Source organism: Meleagris gallopavo, chromosome 8 (assembly GCF_000146605.3).
Source record: "Meleagris gallopavo isolate NT-WF06-2002-E0010 breed Aviagen turkey brand Nicholas breeding stock chromosome 8, Turkey_5.1, whole genome shotgun sequence".
NCBI lineage: Eukaryota > Metazoa > Chordata > Aves > Galliformes > Phasianidae > Meleagris > Meleagris gallopavo.
This window is the reverse complement of record NC_015018.2, coordinates 17,172,494-17,195,561: the sequence shown is the minus strand read 5'-3', so window position 1 is coordinate 17,195,561 and position 23,068 is coordinate 17,172,494. Positions and strand designations below refer to the sequence as shown.

The window sequence follows — 23,068 nt, the reverse complement described above, 5'->3', positions numbered from 1 at the left end:
CCAGTACTTTCTTTTCCTGGAAGAGAGGATGAGAACTGATTCAGCAGCACCACTCTTGCTCTGTCAGGAAGTGAAGATATTTAGGCTTCCTGATGGTAGTGTTTGGGTCTGGAATCATTCTGACACTAATGGCAATATAGCTGGTGGCAGGCCTGGGCCATGCTGTGCTAATAAAGGAAATGATGGCTGGCACAAACAGTCTTTTAAGCCTCACTTAAAAAAAAAAAAAAAAAAGTCATTTTCCTTTGACTCAGAATGAGGCCTGGCATGCATTGCTGCACATATTGCTGCTGAGAAGGAAGGTGGTGGGAGAGGGGACCTTTGCACAGCCCTGGCTGCATAAGTGTTGCTCACACAGCAAATGAGACTTGAGCTCGTGGATGGCAAGCATGTGTCCTGTTCTTTTGATTGCTGTCAGCAGCATGCCCCCTAAAAAGGTCATAGCGTGCCTGCCCTTACTGACTCTAAATAGGTGGTTTTCTTTGTCCTTAAGAGTCAGCCATCTTCAGGTGATGATTTCAAGCCTTCATCTGAAACACCTCAAAGAAAACAGAGGGGCCTCTTCTCAGATGAGGAGGATTCTGAAGTGAGTATCTCTGAAATAAATTACTGCAAAAGTCTTTGGAATCTGAGTCACTCTAACTTTATTCTACTTATCTGCACAGTTGTGAACTCTGACACCATGTATCTGCTCCCGGCCTTTCCAAAAAGTTTCTCCAAGAGTGAGATCTTTGATTACTTGTTCCCCAGTGTGAAAAGACTGAACTTGTGTGGTACACACAAGCATTAATTAGAAATCTAAAGGGAAGGAAAGAGCAGCAAATTAAGAACAAGAATTACTAAGGACTGAATGTGTTTAGACTTGTCTTTGATTTCCTGTAGTAATAAATCTGCAAAGCTGAGGGAAATCACCATGAGTCTTTAGGTACTTGTTATATCTGAAAGACAATCTATCCTGACTTCACAGACACACTGAACACTTTTAAAGGAAAAACATAGATCTCCCATTTCTTAAGTGTATAGCATTGCTTTGTATAGTGATATTTCTCTGGTTTGTGCAGGATTTGTTTTCATCAAGTAAAACCATGACATCAAAAGCTACATCTCTCCCCATCAGCAAGTCCACAACGAAAGCTCCGCTCTCTTTGTTTGATGATGATGAAGAGGTAAGTACCACTTCCTGATTCTATCTGTTCATGGGAGCAGCCTGCTGCAGGAAATATTCAGATGTTTAAACATCTGAACTCATAAATGAAGCACTAAATTTAGAGCACCAAATTGGTCTTCTTGCACTCTTTAACAGTTCTGAGCATGCAGACAGCATCATGGAGGAGATTTGATGAGGTATTCTTGTGAGCTCTTGATATCTTTTTAGTATTTTTAGCCAGTGCATATCATCTCTGAACCTAAATGCTAAGAACATTGTCCCTCTTAAACAGCTAAAGAACACTGAGATACAGAACTGATATGAGCTTGGAAAGGCCAGTCTATCCTGGCCTCTGCTGTCTAGCCGTGAGTGAGTTCTTGTTTCCACTGTGTCATGGCTGGCAAATATATATATATATATATATATATTTTTTTTTTTCCTTGCTTTTCTGTATATGAAAATGACAGCTGCTAGTGCAGAAGAGATCAGAACACAGTTGGTGCTAGAAACTTTATAAGATTAGTGTCTGCTTTTCTTATCTGTTGACCCTCTTCTTCCTCCTGCACATGCTCCATTGAGCTTTCAACTTTGGGTCTGTAGCCCGAGTTTAGTTACCTATAGTTCTAGCATGAGACTGATAGGAGGCCTGTTCAGAGCTGGAAGAGCAAGAATTTTTGCAAACTGAAGATAGTGGTCTCTTGTTCAGGAAGGGGCTGTTTGAGCTCCCTCCATTTCTGAATGGGGGCTGTGCACAGAGATAACTGGTAGGATTGTGAAACATTCTGTAATACGGTAAAATCTCTGGATTTTAGCATAGTCCAGGAAGGTTGTGTTATGAAGTTGAAGTACATAAATGTAGAAACTGTGCCCCAGTGTTTTAGCTGTTGTGCTGCAGCATTGCTGTATGGGGGATTTAGGAGAATCTGGATGCCTAAATCCGGCAGTATGCTTACAAGTTTCTGATTATCAAATGCTGTGTACTTTGAAATTCCCTGTGCCACAGTGTTGTATCACGCTTGAGAATATCTTTAAGTGGGTTCACAAAATTGCTTCTTTCTTATTTGAGAAACAGTGGGCCATGGTTTCTTGCAAGCTGAAGGCTTCTCGGCAAGCTTTCCATTGTGAATTTGGATTTTCATTTTATTGTTTTGGGGTTTGTTTTTAGGATCTCTTTGGTGTGGTACCTGCCAAGAAGCAACAGGAAAAGCCCCTGGAAGAGAAAGCAAAACAGTCAGAGCCACACAAGAAAGCCTCCAGCTTATTGTTCAGCAGTGATGAGGAGGTATTGAAGAGCAAGACTTGATTTAAATGGGTTGCAGGGTTTTTCTACTAGCCAAAACAAAGAACTGTTCAGACAGGAACTACAGTCAAACTGCTGTGTCCTCTTGCCATGCCTGCCTCATTCCTGTGACTTGTTGAGGAAGCTTATTCTTGGCTGAGATTAACTCAGGATCTGGGCAACAGAAATTATGTGGAAAAGAATCAATATTTTCAGGGTAGTATTTAGGTTGATAAGAAATGGAGGACACTCCTTCCAACAAGCCTAACTTAAAAATACTGAGTGGAAAAAAAAAATACATTTGTTTCCTTCTACTTTATTTTTTTTGTAAGAAAAGTTCTGGATAGATATGTTGTTTGGACGTTTTTTTTGTTTGCTTGGTTTTCTTGTTTGTTTTGTTTTTTTGAGTTTTCTTGTAAGTCCAGAGATGGATAAAATGAAATGCAAGGATGAAACTTCCTAGGGACTAGCATTCTATTAGAGATAGGTGAGGTGTCGTCCTACGTGTTAATTGAAACTCAGAGGCACTAAGTAACTTAAAAGCTTGTCTGGAAAGTTTACACTGACCTTAGCTCTTAAGAGCAGCTGCAATGGGACAGTGCATGTACATTATTCTGCTGGCAAGTGTATGCTGAAAGGTGGCCAGGCCCTCCGTGAAGCCTGATCAATGTCAGATTGCTTTGGCTAGCACTATAATGCAGGAATGGAGGAAAAAAAAAAAGCAAAAAAAACCAAAAAGCCAGTAGATAGATGCAAGGGCTGCCAAGATGCTGAACTGTTTCTGCTTATAGAGAAGTTGTGGAAGTGGCTTTGGCCAAGATGAAAGAAACTTAAGAGTTCCTTGTTTTTAAGGAACATTGGAATGTCTCCAAGCCACTGAAGCTTCCTTCGGAAGATAACCAAAAAGAGGACCCTGCAAAATCATCTAGCACCATCAGTCAGGCTAAAGCTGTGAAGAAGACAAGCCTATTCGAGGAAGATGATGAGGAGGATTTATTTGCAATCACTAAAGAGAGGTGAAAATACTCTGGGGGGAATCTTGAGAGCAGTCCAGCTCTGTCCTAAAAACATGAAGAGGCGGACTCATTGTGAGCGTTGTCTCTTCTTAATGCTGCTGAGGACAAAGTAAAGATGTGTGAGCGGGGATGTGTTGGACTTGGCTGGGCCTTTTTTGTCTTTTTTTTGGTCTGTGATGGATTATATTCCTCCGCCAAACTGGGTTCTTCATTTCTCTGCTTCTAATACCTTTTCTGAGCTCTTTCATCTTCACTTCTGTTGAAAGGTATGCAGATGAGAGAGGGTGATGGTAGAATTGTTTGGATAGTGAGGAACCCAAGTCTTTTATCTAGGATCACACATTGTGAATGAAGTTACGCTTCTTACAGAGATGCAGAACATGGGCCTTGAAACTTTTGCATTGATCTTCCACTTTTATTCTTTTCCCTGCTGCAGCCAAAGAAAACCACAGAGGATATCACTGCTGTTTGAAGATGATGCTGTTACTGGAGAATCGCTCTTCAGTTCCCAATCAACGCTTCCTTCAGCTTCTACAGCGGTATCTTCGCTTTCTTTTAAAAATAATGCAGAATACTTGCACAGTGTTTACATAAGTTATCCTCCTTGTTAGGTAATGTAAGCCCAACTTGTTTGCTAGAACTACTATTGCCTAAAACTTGAAATGGGATCAGACAGAATTCTTACAGGCGAGACTTATTACTATCAGGCTAAAAGAGATTTCAAAATTATCATCCTAGTAATCATCACTAAACTTGTTTGGTTTATGCTGAAAGCCCTTTCTGGGGATGTTTTAAGATATTTCAAACCATAAAGTACCACTCAGAAGAACAGACAGTTTACTGCTGACTGTGAAACTGGAATTTCATCTGTTGTGGTATCTCAGCTCTAGCTGGCTGGCCTTCAGTGGAGCACTCTCATGCTATCCTGTCTCATGAGCTCAACCCACAGTGTGCTCCTGTGTGGTTGTGCTTTGGAGCTGAAAGTAAGAACTGCAGAAGTTTAATGCAGCAGACTTGCTGAACATATGACCTTACTCCCCAGTCTTGCCTTTCTGGTTGCCAAGAAAAGAGTTGCCAGAAACATATTTTGTGGCCTTGTCTTTTTCCAGTTAGGTTAAGTGCAGATTTTGGGGGTGGAAAAAGAAGCAGGTAAGCTAGTGTGGCTGTTGGCAATCTTAGGAGCCACTGCAGTAATTGAACAGGATTCCTACAGCATCTGCTTTAAGTTTGCAGCTGCTTCCTGGCACTCTTTATTCAGTCTTAAGAGTCTATAATACTGGAAATCAGAAGTCACAAACCAGAATGCAAGAAAAGGAAGCAACCTCAAGCACATTGCCAGTGTTCATGTAGACTCCTGGATAGCAAACTGAGGGTCTGCTGTCCCTCGGCAGCATGTTCTTCTTCTATACCAAGCAATTCTGTATCAATGACATTCTCATAATTTTGCAGGAGAAAACAAAGCCAGCACAAGCACCACCCTTGTTTAATGAAGAGGAAAAAGAGGAAAAGAATGATCGACCACATATTACAAAGTCTAACCAGGCACAAGATGCACTGTGGTCTTCAGAAGAGCCTGAAGCAGTTCCTGTGCCTAGAGGAACAGATGTTGAAAGGCAGGTGACAAAGGAAAAAGTAAGACATTTTCTTACATTAACTTGAAGGCAAAGATTCAGTATAAAAACATAATGGGGATGGAACTATTTTTTTGATTGCCTCTGCTGTTACTTGGGAGAGAACAACTCAACCTTTAGCAAAATCACTTATTGGTCAAACATAAGCAAACTGATTAAATGGCATTTAAATTAATTTCCCAGCTAGCATTTGCCAAAGTTCTGGGTTTTGAGTTGTTTTTCTGCTCTAGGCTGAGTGGGGCAATTTTTTTTGTGTGTGTAGAGCTCTCCTTTTGAAAAAACAGCAAGCTTATACTAATGGTTGTGCTTTGTAAAGCTCAGTAATTTCACTGTTTGAGCATGCTGTCTGATGAATTGTAATTGATGTTGGTAGTTACAGTGTTGAGGCTGAATAGGATTGTGAATTTCTCATGGGCAGTAGTTTACAGAACAAGCTTTGAGTGCATTATTGAAGAAGCTTCAACAGAACTTAACTCTTGGGCATTATCCTTTTGAAAGACTGTTGGGGAATTGGCAGCTGATGGGCTTCCAGTGTATTGTTATGGGGCTTTAAACCTTCCTGAGCACTCTCAGTATTCGGGTGGTGCTGCCCATATGAAGAATACCAAATGGCATCAACTAGGTACCTTGCACATAATGTCAAAACAACTGAATGTGGAGTTGTGGAATGAGATGTAACCTGACACGTAGATGGGAAAGAAACCGTATTCAGAAATCTGATTACCAACATCAGGTTGTAGAGTGTAGAGTACAGGAAGACAACTACATTCATTTCAGAGTTATAAAATGTTTTCTTAGTCTATTGAAATGTATCTTGATAATCTGCATGTTGCTATTCTGCCTGCTTAGTATAATTAAATTGAACTTAATTGTCAGCTGTGGTACCAGATTGCACAACTCTGACCACAGCTGGCATTCAACCAAAGCTTAGTGGGTCTGGGGCAGACTCAAACTAAGTAACAGCTTAATGTGTGTGTTTGTTTGTTTGTTTGTTTGTTTATTTAGGTGGAGCCTTTTGCCACATCATCTTTGGAGCCAGATCTGTTTGCAGCATCACCACCAGCTCTGGAGAAAGATACCAGTGTCCAAGCTAGGAAAGTGTTAAGCTTGTTTGATGAGGAGGAAGAGGAGAGACTGGAAGATGATGGGGTTAAAAATGCACATGAAGGCAATGATGTGGTAAGTCTAGGGAAGTTCTTGAACACTGGGAAATAATACTTCTACCACTAAACTAGTCCTGTTCTAGGCTACTTTGTAGAAGGGTTTTGTTTGTTTGTTTTCACACCTCCTTCCTCTGATTCTTGCTGGGTAAACTTTCTCAATTTCTAAATTTCCTAATTCTTGGCTGAGGAATAATTCCTACCCATTATCCTGAATCCCTCTGCAATTTTTTCCATCCCACTGACTCGGAAACGTTTTGACATATGCTACTTTAAAAATAAAAAAAAAATACTGAAAAGATTTTTTCTTGGTACAGTTACTTGATGTCTGTTCTAAAGAACTGATTTTTTTCAATTACCACTCAAGGTTGGAGGTATTAGAAAGTAGAGGGATATGGAGTATGAAGCCTCACAGTTTATCCTTCTTTTAATAGTGGTGCGATCTGCTTGCTCTGCATAAGTCAGCAGACTTAGTTCTAAGATGACTCTAGCTGAAGGTATGCTTAATTCTGTTTTCCAAGCATGTGTTTCCTTTTTAGAAATAGCCTCTAGTTGCCATGTTCTTGCTGTCTGGCTTTCCTGATATATTGCATCAAGATGTGGGCTTTGAATCTTCGGCAGCGATATCCTTGAATTTATGGCAACATTCATATTTCTGCTTGATGCAACTATACCAAAATGTGTTCAGTAAACTTGAAATCCTGTCTAAAAGTACAGACTGTATACTAGAGTATACCACAAGTTTTTGTCATCTTACTGTAACCTTGTAAAATAAATTTTCAGCACCAAAGACTATATGCACTCTATTTGTAAGTCCCCGGAGCTGAATGAAACAAATGACTCTTAGACAAAATTCCCTGTTTATTGGTGCCTCCGAGTTAGTTGAACACTTACTTACCTGTTATGAACATGGTTTGTTTGTTTGTTTGTTGTTTGTTTTGTGGGGGGAGGAAGTATGGGATAGCGGCTGGGAAAATCTAATCCCTTTTAAAGCTTTCTTAGGAAGCAAGCAGAATACAGCAGTAGTGGAGTGGTTATAGTGCTGAAATGCTTAATCATGAAAAAATTACAATAATTAGTTTAGGAACCCAATCTTTTTGACAGGGAAACCTGAAAAGTGCTACTATCTTGAGTGCTTAGTGTATGTAGCATCCATGCATAAAACTAGGTGTACATCAGATCTTTGTGTATTTGTGTATACACAGCTGTTCTAGTGCTCCAAAAATTTGACCCAGCTTTTGGCATTAAAATAAAGCAGGTGAATGAAGATGTAGCAGTATAAAAATAAAATAAGAAGAGTGGACTAAAAAACGGTGTAATAGTGTCCTGGAAGCTAGCATTAGAAAGTAGATGAGGTCTGGTGTGTCAGATTGTGGAGGGTTGATGAGAGAACGTGTTTGACTATTGACCTTCCCTGCCACTCAGCAGCTGAGTTGGCAGTACGTGTGTTTGCCAAAGGCAAAAGTTCTGTTCTTCACTATGGGGTGCTTTTGCTTTAAAGGGAGGAGGATGAGCACTCTATCAACAATAACAGCTTTAAAGAGCTTCATCTTTTGTTGGTGGTGTTTTTTTTGTTTTTTTTGTTTTCAGGTAGTTCAGGAAGATAACTAGCCAGATTCTCTTCTCATTTCTGTCATGCACCCTCATCTGTGTAATTCTAAGCATAAAAGTTTCTTCCTAAAATATAAACATTAGCTCTATACTCATAATACCATACTGAAGATCTTTTTTTTGCTCCTCATAGGGAAGCATAACAAGTAAATACTAAAAGCTGCCTTTCAAATTGGCAAACCTGGAAGTACATTTTGTTTAATGTCTTCTAATCAAAATGAACTGATAATACAAGTATTTACATTGTAGGTTTTGCAAACTGCAAACGTGCCACTGGTAGTTCAAGCTGTATTTTTGTTGTTGCCAGGGCTGTGGCACAGCCTCAGGTCACTTGTAACCTTCCTTATCTGCTTGGCAAGTACACCCCTGAAGTAGGTGTCCTCTGTAAGATATATATTTTTTTTTAATTGTCTTTCTCCTTTCAGCCTTCTGAGAAGAGCATTCGTCCCAAAAGCACTGGTGTCTTTCAAGATGAAGAGCTTCTTTTCAGTCACAAACTTCAGAAGGACAATGATCCGGATGTTGACCTCTTTGCCAGTCCCAAGACGTCAATGGTGAGTCCAAATCCCTCCTCTGAACCTGCTGTTTAAAAACAGTCTTTGAAGTGTGTAGCTTTTTAGTGTATCACAGTTGATCACAACTTAAAAGTCCCTGATCTCTAGGGATGGCCAAGTGCTAAAATCAGTTAAGGCACCGTGGGCAGATGTGCTTTTGATCTGTGACACACTTTTTTTTTTTTATCTTTTTTCTCTTCAGTCTACAAATCGTATTCTGAAACCATCATCTGGAGGAAGTCTTTTTGGGGATGATGATGAGGATGATCTTTTCAGTACTGCTAAAACAAACCCTCCGGTATGTGATCCTCTATTATAAATGGCCTCCGCAGAAGACCATGGAAATAAGTGTATAGAAGGGAGTTTTTCTACATGTGTTCTGGCAGGACATGAAATCATTTAAAAATCTTTTTGAGAGAATAGAAATGGCTCTTGTGACTCTGAAGACATATGGAACAAACAGGTGCAGCAGACCACCAAAAGCTGAGATTTGAGAATTATATTTTTTTCCTCCATTGGTACCATTGAGATGGACTTAAATGTTAGAGAACACATTTGAGCAGAAATCAGAATAGTAAAGTTGCTTGTGTATTATTCAGGGTCTGGCTGGTTTAATGGGTAGTGACACCTTGGAGATGTTAAAACTTTGGTCTACCTCTCTGCAGTGAGGTTCTTTAGGCTCAGTATGGCATGTGAGACAGGTAGCCCTGAAGCCCTTTATGTCATGTAAGTCTGTAGATTGGTTTAATTTAAGGTAATGAATGTGTTAATAAGATCACTGAATTGTTATTAGAAGGTGAGAAGCTGCCATAATGAATTGGGCTACATAATGGGTGGTTCAAGTTCAGAATGCATGTTAGGACTCGGAACTTCTGCTCTAAATGTACAAGGACTGCTCCAAAAGTAATGCATCATATTTTATTATGTTGGCCTACAAATCAGCAGGGTGTGTTGGTGATATGGCAGTGGAGGTTGAACCTTCCCCCCGATATTCTGTTACCTTTTGTTGCTGTGCAACAAATGTCAGCAGAGGGGCAGTCTAATGAAATAGTGTCTGAAATGATAAGGCGTATAGTTGAATTTCTCCTGTGGGACTGCACCCATTAACATTCACTGATGCTTGCTGAATGTTTATGGAGACCAAACGGTGGGTGTGAGCTGAGTGAGGCAGTGGTGGTGTGCTTCAGCAGTGCAAACGCTGACTGTGGATCACCTCTGCCAGCGTGGATTTTTACAAGCACAGCATGCAGGCTCTCTTGTTCATAGCTGGCAAAAAATAATGGTGGCTATGTTGTAAACTAGTGTTTTAGCTAACAATTTGCTCTATCAAATAGTGATACTATGGTCTTTGTAACTGTTGTGGTTTCCGTGGAAAAAAATAGGAGGGATTACTTTTGGAGCAACCTATGGAGCTTAACTAAATTGAAGCCAGCTCTAACGTTAGCCTATTTTCAGGTCAATAGCTGGAATCTGGGCCAGAAAACTGGCAATGTTTCCTGGAAACTGTTTATCTGAGGAGTGTGGGAGGGACTGTCTCTCGTCAGTGCTTGCAGCTACTCACGAAACCTGCTTGTTTGAAATTCTGAAAACAGTAGTGTTCCTTAGCTAGTTTATGCTTTTATTTTCCCTGCTATTCTGTATGTGAGAAATGTGTATGCTTTTGGAATCTTATCCAAACTCACCTTATTTTCCATTGCCACAGACAACAAAGGTTATAAGTGTGAAAGAGTGAAAGGCCCTTGTCACTGATGACCAAAAAGCAATGCCTGCAATGCATTGCAGGCCTAAAAGATGTGGGCAGTTTTCTTTGGAAAACAAGCTTTGCTTGTTTTCTTGCTCTGCAGATTTTGTTTTTTTCCAATTCATGTTGATTTGTGCACTTAATGCTTTCAGAAAATAGCAGAGAAGAAAACAGTTAAGACCAGTCCTGTCCCTTCCTCAGAGAATTGTAATCTTCTAGAAAATGCTTTAAGTGCCAAACAACACGAAGCTCTGAAGACAGTAACTACAGAGGCAAGTACTGAAAGCTTGTGTCTTGTACTGCATGCACAGGAAGAGATGTTTTAAATAGGTCTCCTGAAAAGATCAAAACTAATGCCTGGATTCGTTGGCTGCAGAACTGCAGAAATGCAGTAATGTGTGGCCATACTTGTCTCTGCTTATCAACAGGTGCACTGTTAATAGCAAAAAGTTTAAATGGTATTGCTAATGTTTTATTCACTGCCAGCATGCTTATGAGGGCCAAGTGCAAGGCTGTGAAGAACTTCAGGTGCAGTTTGGTGTGATTTGATCACTTGCTCATTCTTTGAAATGCTAGTATCTGCTGGAGTTACTGTGGTCTTTAAAGTATAGGTGGGCTTTATCATGATCAGGAGATCATGGCACACAGCACAAACCTGTGGCAGCTAAGATTCTTTTCCTGGCAGCTTTATGATGAGCAAACAAGACTCCTGATCTTGCAGAACCAAGCACTCCCCTCACAGATGGGAGGTGGGAGTATCTGAATTGTGGCTTGTCTCATCAGAGCTGCTTGTTTGATTTTCAGTTGTAGGAGATGAGCTTTTCATTTGTGGGGTGCTTGAGAATATGGGTTGGGGGGAGGTTGTTTTTTTGCCTTCTGGGCTGAGGAGCATATAGTAAGTCTGTAGGGCTAGTAGTTAGCTTATCTTCCCTTCTGGTAGAGTATTCCTTGACGTAGAGGATCACATTTGACTTCATACTTTTGTAGTTGCTGAAATACTGGAATGATCCTGACCTGTGTAAGGTTCAGCCAATTCCCATGTGCATTTAAGTGGTGGATTACTTCAGACAGCAGGATACTTCTGTCATGCTATCAAGGCTCCCCAAAACAGTGTCCAAACCCTCAAAGACTGCCCAGCCATACCAATGGCAGCACAGCCCAGCTCATAAAACCATTGCAGATCACAGACTTGTGCAAATCAAGCCCTGGATGGAAACCTTTTATTGATTTGGTTTATCCCAGAGTCTCAGAACTGACCAAAGTCTTCAGGCCACACAGCTTTCTTGCTCATTGAGCTTGCTGGTCTTATTTCTGGTATGGGTGGCCTGCTTTCTGTGGAGGAATGCTCCCTTCTTGAAAGCTTTGCGATTTTGGAACTCTCTTCACTTCTGTGTGGGTTTCGTTAAGGTCTGTGGCCCTAATACAGCAAATGACAAAGAGAAAAGTCAATTACAAAACTTATACATTTTTTCTATGATTGTATACTTTATAATTATACACATATATGATGTATATGTGTAATTTATGTAATTATGCATACATGTAATTATGACAAGACAGCATGACCATAGGATCTTAGGGGATTGAACAAGCAAGGAGGTAGGGTGGCTGTCACGATTGGATTTGACTTGTGTGTTACCTGGAGAAAGGAGGAAGTTGTAGAATTATGATGGTAAAACATAATATTGGGTAGAAAGGGGTGGAATTAAAATCTTGTAACAAAGATGGGGTTGTGACATGAGGAACAGGTGATTAGTTTTGATTTTAGAATGTGTGTTGAAAACAAGATATCACAAGAAGAAGCTGATAAGCAGTGAGATGGTTCCTTTCTATAGATGTTTTGAAATTCAGGCTGTAGTCTGGTTGAAGATGTTGATATTCTCCACCTGTTGTTTAATTCAGTGTAATTTTGTGCAGAAATCTACAGGTCCCGTTCCCATTAAAACCAAAGAACCCTCATCTCGGATTGGAAAGTTACAAGTAATTATTTTACTGGCATTCTGGCTTTCAAAAAAATAAAAAATAAAAGTCTTCCTTGCCTCACTGATGGCTCTCCCTGAAGCAAAATCTTTTTACTTCCCTACCTTACTTTTGCCATTTCTTTTTTTTTTTTCGGATGACTTGTTATCTATTGTTAATTTTTCTGTATTGCATGTTTAACATTATTTCCCCCTTTACCTTTCAGACCTGACTACAGGCAGTGCTATTTAACTCTATCTGGGGGCAGAGGGGGGGCTTTTTGACCTGCTATTCTTCTCAGCAATATTTTAAGTATGCTTAGATATTCTTAGGGGTTTTGAGTTTCGGTTATTTCCTTCTCTTGATATGAAAAATCTAATAACTGTCTATATAACTGTTTCACTCCAAAGTCAGAACCAGTCTTGTCCTCAGACAGGATAGTGGACTACATAGTTTTTTTTGTTGTTGTTGTTCGAGGTACTATGACCATGATGTTCTTGAAGTTCTTATACAGTGTAATAGCATTGAGTACTGAAAGGTTTAGTGAGATAGAGAACGTGGGAGATCTGGAAGTGAGTTGAGATGAGAGAGGCCAGGCACTTTTAGGAGTAGAACTTGAATGCCTAAATGCAGTAGTTCTTGCTGCTTCTCTGGAGCAGTATTAACGTGCTGTCTTTGTGTGTGTATGTGTTTTTTGTTGTGTTCTTTTTTTTGTTTTGTAGGCTAACTTAGCTATTAACCCTGCAGCCTTACTTCCTGGTGCAGTGCCTAAGATCTCCAGTGTAAAGTCCTCCTTCCCCATTTTGGACACTCCACTGCATGAGCCCAATGACGTACAGAGCAGTGAAGCCTTCCCTGCTGCAGGGAACAATGAAGAATTAGGTGTAAGCTTTGATCAGCCTATGCAAGCGGATACCTTGCACAGCGCCAATAAGGTAACCTTGGTATTTAAGATGAGAGAAAAGGTAATTAAAGCTAAATCAGCATCTTCTCATCATTCTTTGCTCAGCTTTCACAACTGAATGCTTGCTTAAATGTACTGGTCACTGCTTATAGCTCTGGTTTAAGTAACTTCAGCAAAACTTGAAGTTAATTTCAGTGTGCTGATATGAAATGAGTAAAATGTTAATTTACAGTATTATGAAAGAAGTATTAGAACAAAGCATGGGTCCTAATCTGCCTTCCATAAAGAGTAGGGTTATTTTCTTTTCCCTTCAATATAACCCTCTCTGTTTTTATTCTTTTCCTACAGACCAGAATCAAGGTTACAGGAAAACGAAGGCCTCCAAGCAGAATGGCCCGCCGGTTAGCTGCCCAGGAGTCTGGTGAGGGTGAAGAGGTGGACAGTGCTAAAGAACCACAGTTCTCAGTACCAAAACAGAGATCAGCAATAGAGAATGTAAAGGAGCTTGTTGTTACTGAAGCGGAATCCAAAGAAAATGGTTTTCTCTTTGGCTCATCACTACCAGCTCATGGCAGCATTCTGACGAGTAAACTTCCTCCAGAATCCACAGATCAAGGAGATGATCTGTTTGAATCGGAAGACCTTTTTGCAAACCACTCAACATCCAGAACAGCTACACAATCAAAATTGAGGGAGGAAATGCCAGACAGTGTGGCCAACGAACCCATCAAGGGTATGGAAAAAAAGTCTGAACTCTCTGTTCTGGGTAATCAGGATAGCAGTGATCTTTTCCAGTCTGTACAGCAAAAATCTTCAACAAAAAACAGCCCTATATCTTTTTTGGAGGAGGAGGAAGATTCTCTTTTCACCAGTCAGAAAACTGGGAAGAAGGAGTTGAAACCTGCTGTTCGGCAAACTGTTGATTCTGCTGCACAAGATATTTTTGAGGTAATGGCTGAGGCTTGCTGGAAGAAGTTGGGAAGGAAAGCTTGCTGCCTTGGCCTTTTTGATTCCCAGGGCCTTATATGCAAATACTTCTATTTAAACACAGGCTGAGTGGAAGCTGCTGTAGGAAGGGGATTTTGCAGAAGTTAATGAAGTGTCAATCGTACTCTGCTACTGGGCAACAGAAACCCTTACTTTCAGTGCTCATCTGTTTACTAGCAAGTGTGGATTAGAAGGCGAAGCCTTAACACAGAGCAGATAGGGCAGTGAACATGCTGTGGCGACATATCCATGGTTGTTACCTTTTTTAGATTAATGAAGTATTTGGTTCTTTTCTGCTACTTGTTCAGTGCACAGTAGCTCAGATAGATCACTCAAAAAAGGAGAAAGGTTGGCATTCTGGAAAGGTGACACTGTATTTGACCTATGCACAATCCCTCACTAGGCCACATTCGGTAGAGGAGAAAGGACCCAAACTTCTCAGGTTTGAGAAGCCCAAGGTTGTCGGTCTTATAAATGCCCTAGCAGCTGTGTACAGGTAATGATTATTCTCTTGAAGTGTGCTGTGTATTGATAGTCTCTCTGTACTTTGCTCCAAGGATGATATATTTGCTACTGAAGCAATAAAGCCAATGAACAAAGCAAAAGAGAAAATGACAGAGAGTAACCTCTTTGATGATAACATTGATATCTTTGCGGATCTCACTGTAAAACCAAAAGAAAAGAAGACCAAGAAAAAAGTGGAACAAAAATCCATATTTGATGACGATATGGGTAAGTGTCTAATGTCCTGCTATTAATGTCATGTCTCCAAATGTGTTTATTTTAGATGTTTTAGAACCCTTCACTTTCTTGAACTATTAACTGCTCTGAAGCCTGTGAACATGCAAGATTTTAACCTTGTGTGAGAACTTCCTAGATCTGTAGGAACAGCATGAATTTAAATGCTGTGAGAAAGTGTATAAAACCCTCCTGAGAGGAGCAATAGTTTAATTCCTGTAGGGATCTTTTCATCTGTGGGGATTAGAACATTTCTTGTCTAGAGTAAGAGAATAATTTCATGCTCTTACAGCACTAAGAGATAAGTTCCGTGTTTAAATTTGCACAGCTTCTTGTATCCTGTTTTCAGATGAATCACTGACAATGTGAATAATTCCCTATCCCAGCTGCACTGTCTATCTTAGAGCTCTTAAGATCTTAGGATTTTGTTTACATCAGAGTATACCCAGAGCAATTTGGAAATGCTACACCTGAAAGCAAAGGGTGCTCTGTATAATTTTTGGAAAAAACAAAAACAAAAAAAACCCACCATCTAGTAACTTGAAATGATGTAAAGCATGCTCCTTTCTTGTTCTGTCAGTGGAGATACCAAAAGTCATTTGATTTCTCAACTGCATCTGTTCTCAGACTCTTCATGTTTATAGCTCTCCTTTGGGATTCACATAATTCTTATCCTCTAACAAGGAAACGTCCCTTCTCTTCTGGATTCGATTCCTGTCAACCTTCATTCTGTTCAACCTATTCAAAATGAATCTAGTTAATCACTGTTTTGCTTGTGCTTCTGTTAAGCACTCAGACCTGATGGAGTGACCTGGCTGAAGTCTGTAAAGGGATTAAAACTTGCCAGAGAATGAAAAGGTTGAGATTTCAAAGCATTCCCAATTGATATATTAAAAAAAAAGCTTACACATTTGCAGGCAAGATTCTTGAAATATATACTGAATCAAGAGAAATATTTCATTCTGAGTTTACTTTAGAAATATTTTAATAGTTTACTGTTTTCCGTGTAGCCTGTAGCAAATGAAAGAACTTCCCAAACCACTACCTCTTCTAAATATTTCTGCATACAACTCCAGAGCCTTGTGTTGAAAAAACAATTGGAGAGTACCAATTTGAAAATAGCTTGAAAAATAAGTCACAATGAATCTTGTCCTTTGCACTCTATTTTTGACATACGTTCTAGTGCCAGAGCTTGTTGTCTGATATCTCATTTAATGTTGATAAATGTGAGCATCTGCAGCCCTATGTATCTGGTAGACTTGGTTTTCCTCTAGAACATGGATGTCATCCAACCTTTTGGCTTTCCTGGGCTGCATGAAGAATGAAGAAGAATTGTCTTAGGCCACGCATAAAATACATAATAAATAATAATTAGAATATATGACATAGGTACTGTATACAAGTAACAAAACTTTTGTATTTTTATTGAAACAAAAAATAAGGGCAGTAAAAACATTGGAGCCATGTTTGACTCATGAAAAATATCACTGAAAATCACTTAATAGTGTTAACAATTTATGATCTTACGGGGCTGCATTTATCAGCTGTCTAGGGCCACGTGTGGTCTATTGGTTGGACTTGCCTGCTCTGGAGCTTTGTTTTTAGTGCAGCCACAGGTATGCAGCTTTTTAGTGTCCAGAGTTATGGACACTAACTGGGAGTGCAGGGAAGACAGCTGATGATGATGTTCTGCTGGCCTTAGAGCAGTAGAACTGACTCTTCCCTGTTCTGCAGGTTAAGATTTGGATTTAGCAATACGGTAACACTTTATCTAGGCTGAATGTAGCAGGAGATTCTTTCTGCTGCAGATAAAGCACTTAACTGGCTGCAGTTCAACTGCGTGGAGGCCACAAGCTGCTTGCTTTCTTTGTTCTACCAGTTTTATATCATTATTGAGTATATTTGTGGTAAGCTTGTGCTGGCAGTATTATGAAAAATTCTCTTGTAGGTCTTTATCCTTCTCACCTCTTCAGTGACTGTATGGTTGATGACACAAGCATCTTGATATTGTCTCTGCCCATCTAGAATTTAAAAATAAAAGTGAACTTTCTTGTGCATTGACAAATGCTGGAATTCGTGGCCAAAACTCTCTAACAAGCCTTGTTATAAAATATGAGTGATACCTCTACTGCTGATAGCACTCGCACTACTTCCCAGCTGACTGAAGCAAATCCATATGACAGCTTTTTGCTTTGGAGTAATGCCAGTAGGGGATTACTCTATTTCACTGCTTTTTCAAACTGCTATGCTGAGATGCTGTCCCGGATTATTCCTGTGTAATCCTTATCATCAGCACAGTAGCAAATATGCTGAAGGGAAAGAAGAAGCAAGAAGAGAAAGGCAAGCATTTTGTGACAGGCCACTTCTTGCTTGGCCACTGCTCAAGGTTAGGATAGATATTTAAGGCTGGAATATTAATTTTCATACTCTAGACCAGAAAATAACCAAGAACCTCTGTATGGGGTTTGTTTCCTTAGTAGGGTTTCAAAACCAGCTATGTAAGGGCCTTGTGAATGACAAGGAATCCAGGTATCTCTGCCTTGTAAAATAAATTTAAAATTAAAAAAATAATAATAATAATTTTCAGTCTCCAGAGAACCTCATGGCAACACTTCAGTGCTTGTACAGTAGGAGCTGTCTTCTTCCTTGAGTATGGTCTAAGCACGAGCCACAGCAAGACCTGAAAGTTTGTAGGCTCTGCTGTTGTTATATGGTGTCTGTGTTGGAGGATTTCCCCTTACCTATTGTTATCCTGGGAAAGAATTCTGTCTTAATAGAATAGAAGATTTTTTCATGTTGCAGTCCTGTTTATTTTTACCCATGACAGAAATGCTTACGCTGAGGAAAGCAGTGGGAGGTCTTGATTCAGGACTGCAGACAGACTTTTTGAATACTCAGTAGGAAGGTGATCAGAGCAGTCTGCCTCCTGCATCTTGGCTGTGTCCTGTTCTGCAGCACTGTATGCTACGTTTTTGTTGTGCTATAGGTTAAAGACTCTCTGGCATGGCTAGCAGATTGCACAGCAATCACTAGGAAGTTATATGGTTTTTCTCTTGTGATTTTCTTTGGCACCAATCTCAGCAATTCATGGATTCTCTCAAGTTCTTCAAACGCTAGTATTCTAGATAAGCAGGAGGTTGTCTTCTGGAAATTGCAAGATGAAATTTATTGCAGACATTTAACTTATTAATACTTGTCAAATGCTTTTGAGAGCTTGAATATGTTATAAAATATAATTATTATTCAGCTTTATGGAGAAGGAAAACTAGTCTTGATTTGACTTGCAGCTAGCAGCTCCCACGTATGTCCTTAACAAATCCAAGTAGAATTGCAGCAGAAAAGCATTTGTTTATAACAGAATGTCCTTGGCAGTCGCTGTTGTGTGCTGGGGACTTTTCTGTACAATAATACTTCTGTTTAGCAGTCAATTCCTATTAAAGCTATCTTTCTTTTTTTTTTCTTTTCCCATATCTAGATGATATATTCTCTGGCAGCCAGATCAAGATACCCACTCCCAAAAGCAGGTCTTCCCAGGCAGCCTCAGAAGTGAAATCTGAAAGCAAGGCACTGAGCACATTTGATGACCCGCTGAATGCCTCTGGAGGCCAGTAGCCAACAGGAGTGTGTTGCAGAAAGGAGGCCTTCCCTGTGCCCTGTCCAGTACTAATACTCTGGATTCCCTAATCCAGTAGACCTGAAATGAGATGGCTGTGGATATTTAAATGACAGATCACCCATTTTTAAATGGTTAGTATGCTCTTGTGCTGGGTCTAATTGCGCTTCATGATATATTTAAAGAGGATGGTAACCTCCTGCTATTTTTTTTTCCTTGGTGGCCAGATGAATATAGCCTGTGCAATACCTTCAATGAAGTTATCTATTATACAAAGTATAGTTTGTTTTAATGAACAGATCTAAAGAGAGAATCATTGATATTGTTAAATAGTAAATTGAGTCTGTTAAATGAGATATGTTTGTATGTCTTGCTTTTTTCTTTACCACTTGCGAAGGGTATCTGCATCATGATTAGAAGATAACCAAAACCACAGCCATGCTTTCTCTGGATAAGCTGTCAATCTCCTGAGCTAATGCTAGTGCCAGATTGGGTTCTGTTATCAAGTACAGCTCCTCTTATGTAATCCTGCACTTAAATCTGAGTGCAGGGATTGACAGTAGAGAGAGACTGGTTATTTCATGTTGGCAGCTAATGCTGTCTGTAAAAATAACAGTAGTTAAAACTTCTCTGCCAGAGTGTGTTACAGAAGATCACCAGAACCCTAACATTATCTTCTGTTCAAGTTGTAAGCCACCAAATGAGTTTTTCACCTGCCTGGATTTGCTAAAGTGTTACAAATAGCACATTCCAAGAAGTCCATCTGCACTGACTGTGCTTGGTTGCTTCCAAGCTGGCAGGCCTGCAGGCAGTCCTTAGTGCAGGGCCTCACAGAGGCTTGGTTCACCTCTTACCTCCCTTCTCATGGAGGTGATGTGCGGAAACAAACTCTGTAACCCAAGTTAGATTACAAAGCAGGTACACTTTATTCAAGTGCTGCACAGACACTGGGTGCAAGGGGGATAGATCCACCTAGCTTGCACACCGTCTGGAGAAATCGTGCTACAGATATAGGCTGAACTAATACATAATCAATAATTTTCCCAGAATTCGGATACAAATTCATTACACCCCCGAGAGTTCATTAGCATGCAGACCCTCCCCTGTTGTGCGTGCATAGTGGGTCGTGGCATAAAGATTTGTCATCTTCCTTGCAAAGGCTTCTGACCGTTTTTACTGTAAACTTCTGAGCTTTCGGGGGCGGGGGGGCATCCCCCCAAACCGGTTTCTTCTTGCCCTGTGGACATCTAATCACCTCCCTGCCAAGTGTCCTCGGGCTGTTCTCAAACCCTTATCTTTATGGCCTTCATCCCCCTCACTATCCCAGTCACAGTGTCTGCCATCCCTTATTTTCTAACAAGCTCTACATTCTTGCTTCTATAAACTATCTCTAGCTATTCCTCTTCACCCCCCTTATTCTCAATCTCTGTGAAGCCTTTTTGCCTTTTTACTTTCACTTATGGGGTCTGTCTCACTTTTCAATTCCCTCCTTTTCTTTAATCTAGCAGGATTTCCACCTGCTAGATTATTCCTTTTTAGTGTGTGAAATAAACTTTCCACCTTTTGCCTTATCTCATGTCTCTTCCATACCTTGCCTTCCCTTCTAGTATTCCAGCATAGGCACATAGCACACCTCATTACACATAGGTAATATTACCAGTACGATGCATGCCAAGAAAAGCTGCCTTAACCATCCTAGATTCAGTAATCAGCTAGTAAGTGAGCCCCATAGATTTGTTTTGCAGTCGTGTTATTGATACTTGTCCTACGCAGGACTTTTGTTTGCTCACAGTCTGTTAAGTCTGTTCTCAGCTCTTTATTTATGTAAGCACAACAACTCTGATTTATTATTGTGCATACTCCTCCTTTAGCTGTTAATAGATCTAATGCCATCCTGTTTTGGAGTATTACTTTGGACAAAGAGGATACCTCCTCTTGGCTCGCTCGTAATGCGTTTGTTGTGGCATTTTCTACTATTTCTAGAGTTGCAGAGATAGTCACTATAGCCTTTTCCCACTTAGGCTACTCCTAATACTGGGATAAGGGTTCTCACCCTTATGGTGAGAGCTATGGTATCCTGTATTATACCTTACCAATGGGTTGTTTACCCTTTTAAATCTCCTTGGATTTTGATACTGGCTCCAAATAGTTCTCACTATGCCTGGTGGGAGTTTGAGTTCTCCCATCTCTGCCCAGCCACCAGAAACCTTTACCCAATCGACACCTGCTCATTATATTACTTCCATTATGATATTCATGCCCACTAATGAGAGTGTTATTACTTTCCTTAATAGCAGCCATTGTTAAGTATAGAAATGTAAGGTTGATTCAAATAGAAGGGAGAAGATCACACATTTAACAATAACAAATAAATAAATATAACACAAAACATAGTACTATTGCAACCAAAATACAAAATGTAACAGCAACATCAAATTGCCACAGACACTATCCCATGTACACTGAAATAAAGAAAATTAGTAACCAACTCATCTTTTGATGGTACACTTTCCTTGACAGACCAAGTAGTTCCTCAGCATCTTGGAATAACCTCCTATACCAATACTGTAGTTACTCCACATGCCCTACTAGTTCTACAAGGGAACGCCTCTGGCTGCTGTAAAAAGGTATCAGTCCGCACCAACATACAGTGGTACCCCCCTTTTCTTGGGAGTTCTGAGAAATCAATTTGCCATTGTTGCCCTCCCTTCTAAATCATTAATTAGTAAATCATTAATTAGATTGCTATTTTCTCTAGAATATTTTACAAGTTCTGATTCAGGTTTAGAGATTTTAAGTTTACCGTCTGGAATTAAAGCCTTCTTCAGTAGACACTGGTATAAGATATTAAAACTGTTATTCTTTGGCCTAGCATAACTTGAGTGGTTTCTTGAATACTGAGTACTAGTGCAGCCACTGTCCTCAAGCACCCTAGCCATTCCTTACTCAGTTCATCAAGTTGTTTGGAGAAGTGTACCCCTGCCCTTCGATAGAGTCCAAGGTTCTGGGCAAGGACGCCCAGGACTATTCCTTGTTTTTATGTGAGCTGGTAGCCCCAAACCTGAGGTAATGACCACCTTGCCTCCCCATTTCATATAATATTTTGGCTTTACCAACAATCCGTAGCTGTGTATCCACGGTTGGCATCATCCTGTCATTCCTGGGAACGTACGGAGTTCCTTGGCAGTTTGTGGCTCAGGGGTTTGGCAGATGACTTCTTTCCTGACAGTCCTTAAGGTCTGAAGTCCCAGATACGTCACTTGCTGCTGAGTTATTTGTGCTTTCTGTTCAGAAACTTGATAATCATTTAAACCAAGAAATTCAGCAAATTCACAGTCTATTGCACACAATCCTCTTTTGTTTTTTGTGACATCCACGTACTGCAGTAAGGTTCCACCCTGGGATGGAGGAACCTAAGTCTCAGGTTCACAAGTTGACCAGTTCTCAAAAATCATTGAGCTGTTCTCACAATTCTGGGTAACACTGTTCAGATTAACTGAGTCTTTTCACCCCATCTTGGGGTTTTCCTATTCAAAGGCAAATAACCTTAGGCTTCCTTTGGCCAAACCAGGCAGAAAAGGCATCCTTCAAATCCAGAAGGTAAACTCCACTTACTCATTCCTTAACTTGGTTAATGAAGCGTATGGATTTTTCACCACTGAGTGTATGCATTCAACTATTCTATTACTTGCTCTCAAATCTTGCACCAAACTATAGCACTTGCTTTCCAAATTTTTTTTTCATTGGCAGGTGTGGAGTATTGTATTGGGATTCATATTCAATTAGTAATCCAAAATCCACAAATTATCTATTATTTCTTTTATCCATCTACAGTCACATATCCTCAAAGGGCACTGCTTTAACCTGACTGGGCTAGCTCTTGCTTTTAACTTAACTTCTATTTAGGACTGCATTTTTGGCTCTGCCAGGTATCCCTGATACTCACACTCCTAAGCCTATCTTACTCAAGATTTCTGTAACTTTTGGGGCTACAATCTTGTTTTTCCCAGTTTGTGTTAAAGCCAGACTTACAATTCTCAGTCAGTTAATATTGTTTGATCCTTAGCTCCAATTTTATTTAATTTCTTGCCAGAGTAACCCAACATGTACAAGAATGTATGTATTCCTACTTGTTTTCTCAGCCTATATTTAATTGATCCCAAAAGTAAGCCTTTTCTTATTGGGCATTAGCTCCTACTACTGTTACAAAATCATCTACGGGTGGTAAGAGGTACCCGTACCCACCAAAAGATAAACCTCGTTATCCTCTCCCCTCTCTTCAGTTCTGACACCCCTATCGCACCTTGCTCATCTTTGTCTTCCTCAGCCTGTGTCCTTTCCAAACTTTTCTCTTTCAAAACTCTCATCATTACTTAAACTACTAACAACATATTTCACTTTCTCCTCCTCTCCAGAGGCTTCCAGTGCTAACACTGGGATTTCTGGTTTCCTAGATCTCTGCAGAGGCTATTCTCACTTCCAGTGCCCTATCCTCTCCGCCTCCCCTTTGCAAGTAATGTTGTTTACAGCAGCAGTCTCCATCTGCAGCTCACTCTCTCACACCAAGTTCTGCTCGCAGGGGAACGGTGCGGGGGGGTTGCTCTCATGCCAGCACAGATAAACTCACTTTCTCTTTAATTCTTTCTCCTTTCTACATTATTCCACTATTCATACCCTCAGTTACACTTCCACATACCTTCAACTCTACTTCTGTATACCATTAACAAT

General features: G+C 40.2%; 1 protein-coding gene across 5 annotated transcripts in view; it reads left to right on the top strand.

The window, feature by feature from the left end:
- WASHC2C (WASH complex subunit 2C) overlaps nucleotides 1–18,696 on the top strand; it is a 30,724-nt gene extending 12,028 nt beyond the window's left edge. For 3 of the 5 annotated variants that reach the window (XM_010714455.2, XM_010714458.2, XM_010714456.2), the window contains 15 exons: nucleotides 494–586; nucleotides 1,062–1,166; nucleotides 2,313–2,429; nucleotides 3,279–3,442; nucleotides 3,879–3,981; nucleotides 4,892–5,074; nucleotides 6,079–6,252; nucleotides 8,270–8,398; nucleotides 8,601–8,696; nucleotides 10,292–10,411; nucleotides 12,057–12,119; nucleotides 12,821–13,033; nucleotides 13,351–13,950; nucleotides 14,547–14,721; nucleotides 18,203–18,696. In XM_010714455.2, coding sequence (XP_010712757.1) covers nucleotides 494–586; nucleotides 1,062–1,166; nucleotides 2,313–2,429; nucleotides 3,279–3,442; nucleotides 3,879–3,981; nucleotides 4,892–5,074; nucleotides 6,079–6,252; nucleotides 8,270–8,398; nucleotides 8,601–8,696; nucleotides 10,292–10,411; nucleotides 12,057–12,119; nucleotides 12,821–13,033; nucleotides 13,351–13,950; nucleotides 14,547–14,721; nucleotides 18,203–18,339 — 2,472 coding nt within the window. In that variant the 3' untranslated portion in view covers nucleotides 18,340–18,696. The remainder of the gene's footprint in view (nucleotides 1–493; nucleotides 587–1,061; nucleotides 1,167–2,312; nucleotides 2,430–3,278; nucleotides 3,443–3,878; nucleotides 3,982–4,891; nucleotides 5,075–6,078; nucleotides 6,253–8,269; nucleotides 8,399–8,600; nucleotides 8,697–10,291; nucleotides 10,412–12,056; nucleotides 12,120–12,820; nucleotides 13,034–13,350; nucleotides 13,951–14,546; nucleotides 14,722–18,202) is intronic. The other 2 variants (XM_010714459.2, XM_010714460.2) reach the window with 2 other exon arrangements.
- Nucleotides 18,697–23,068: the final 4,372 nt, after the last annotated feature.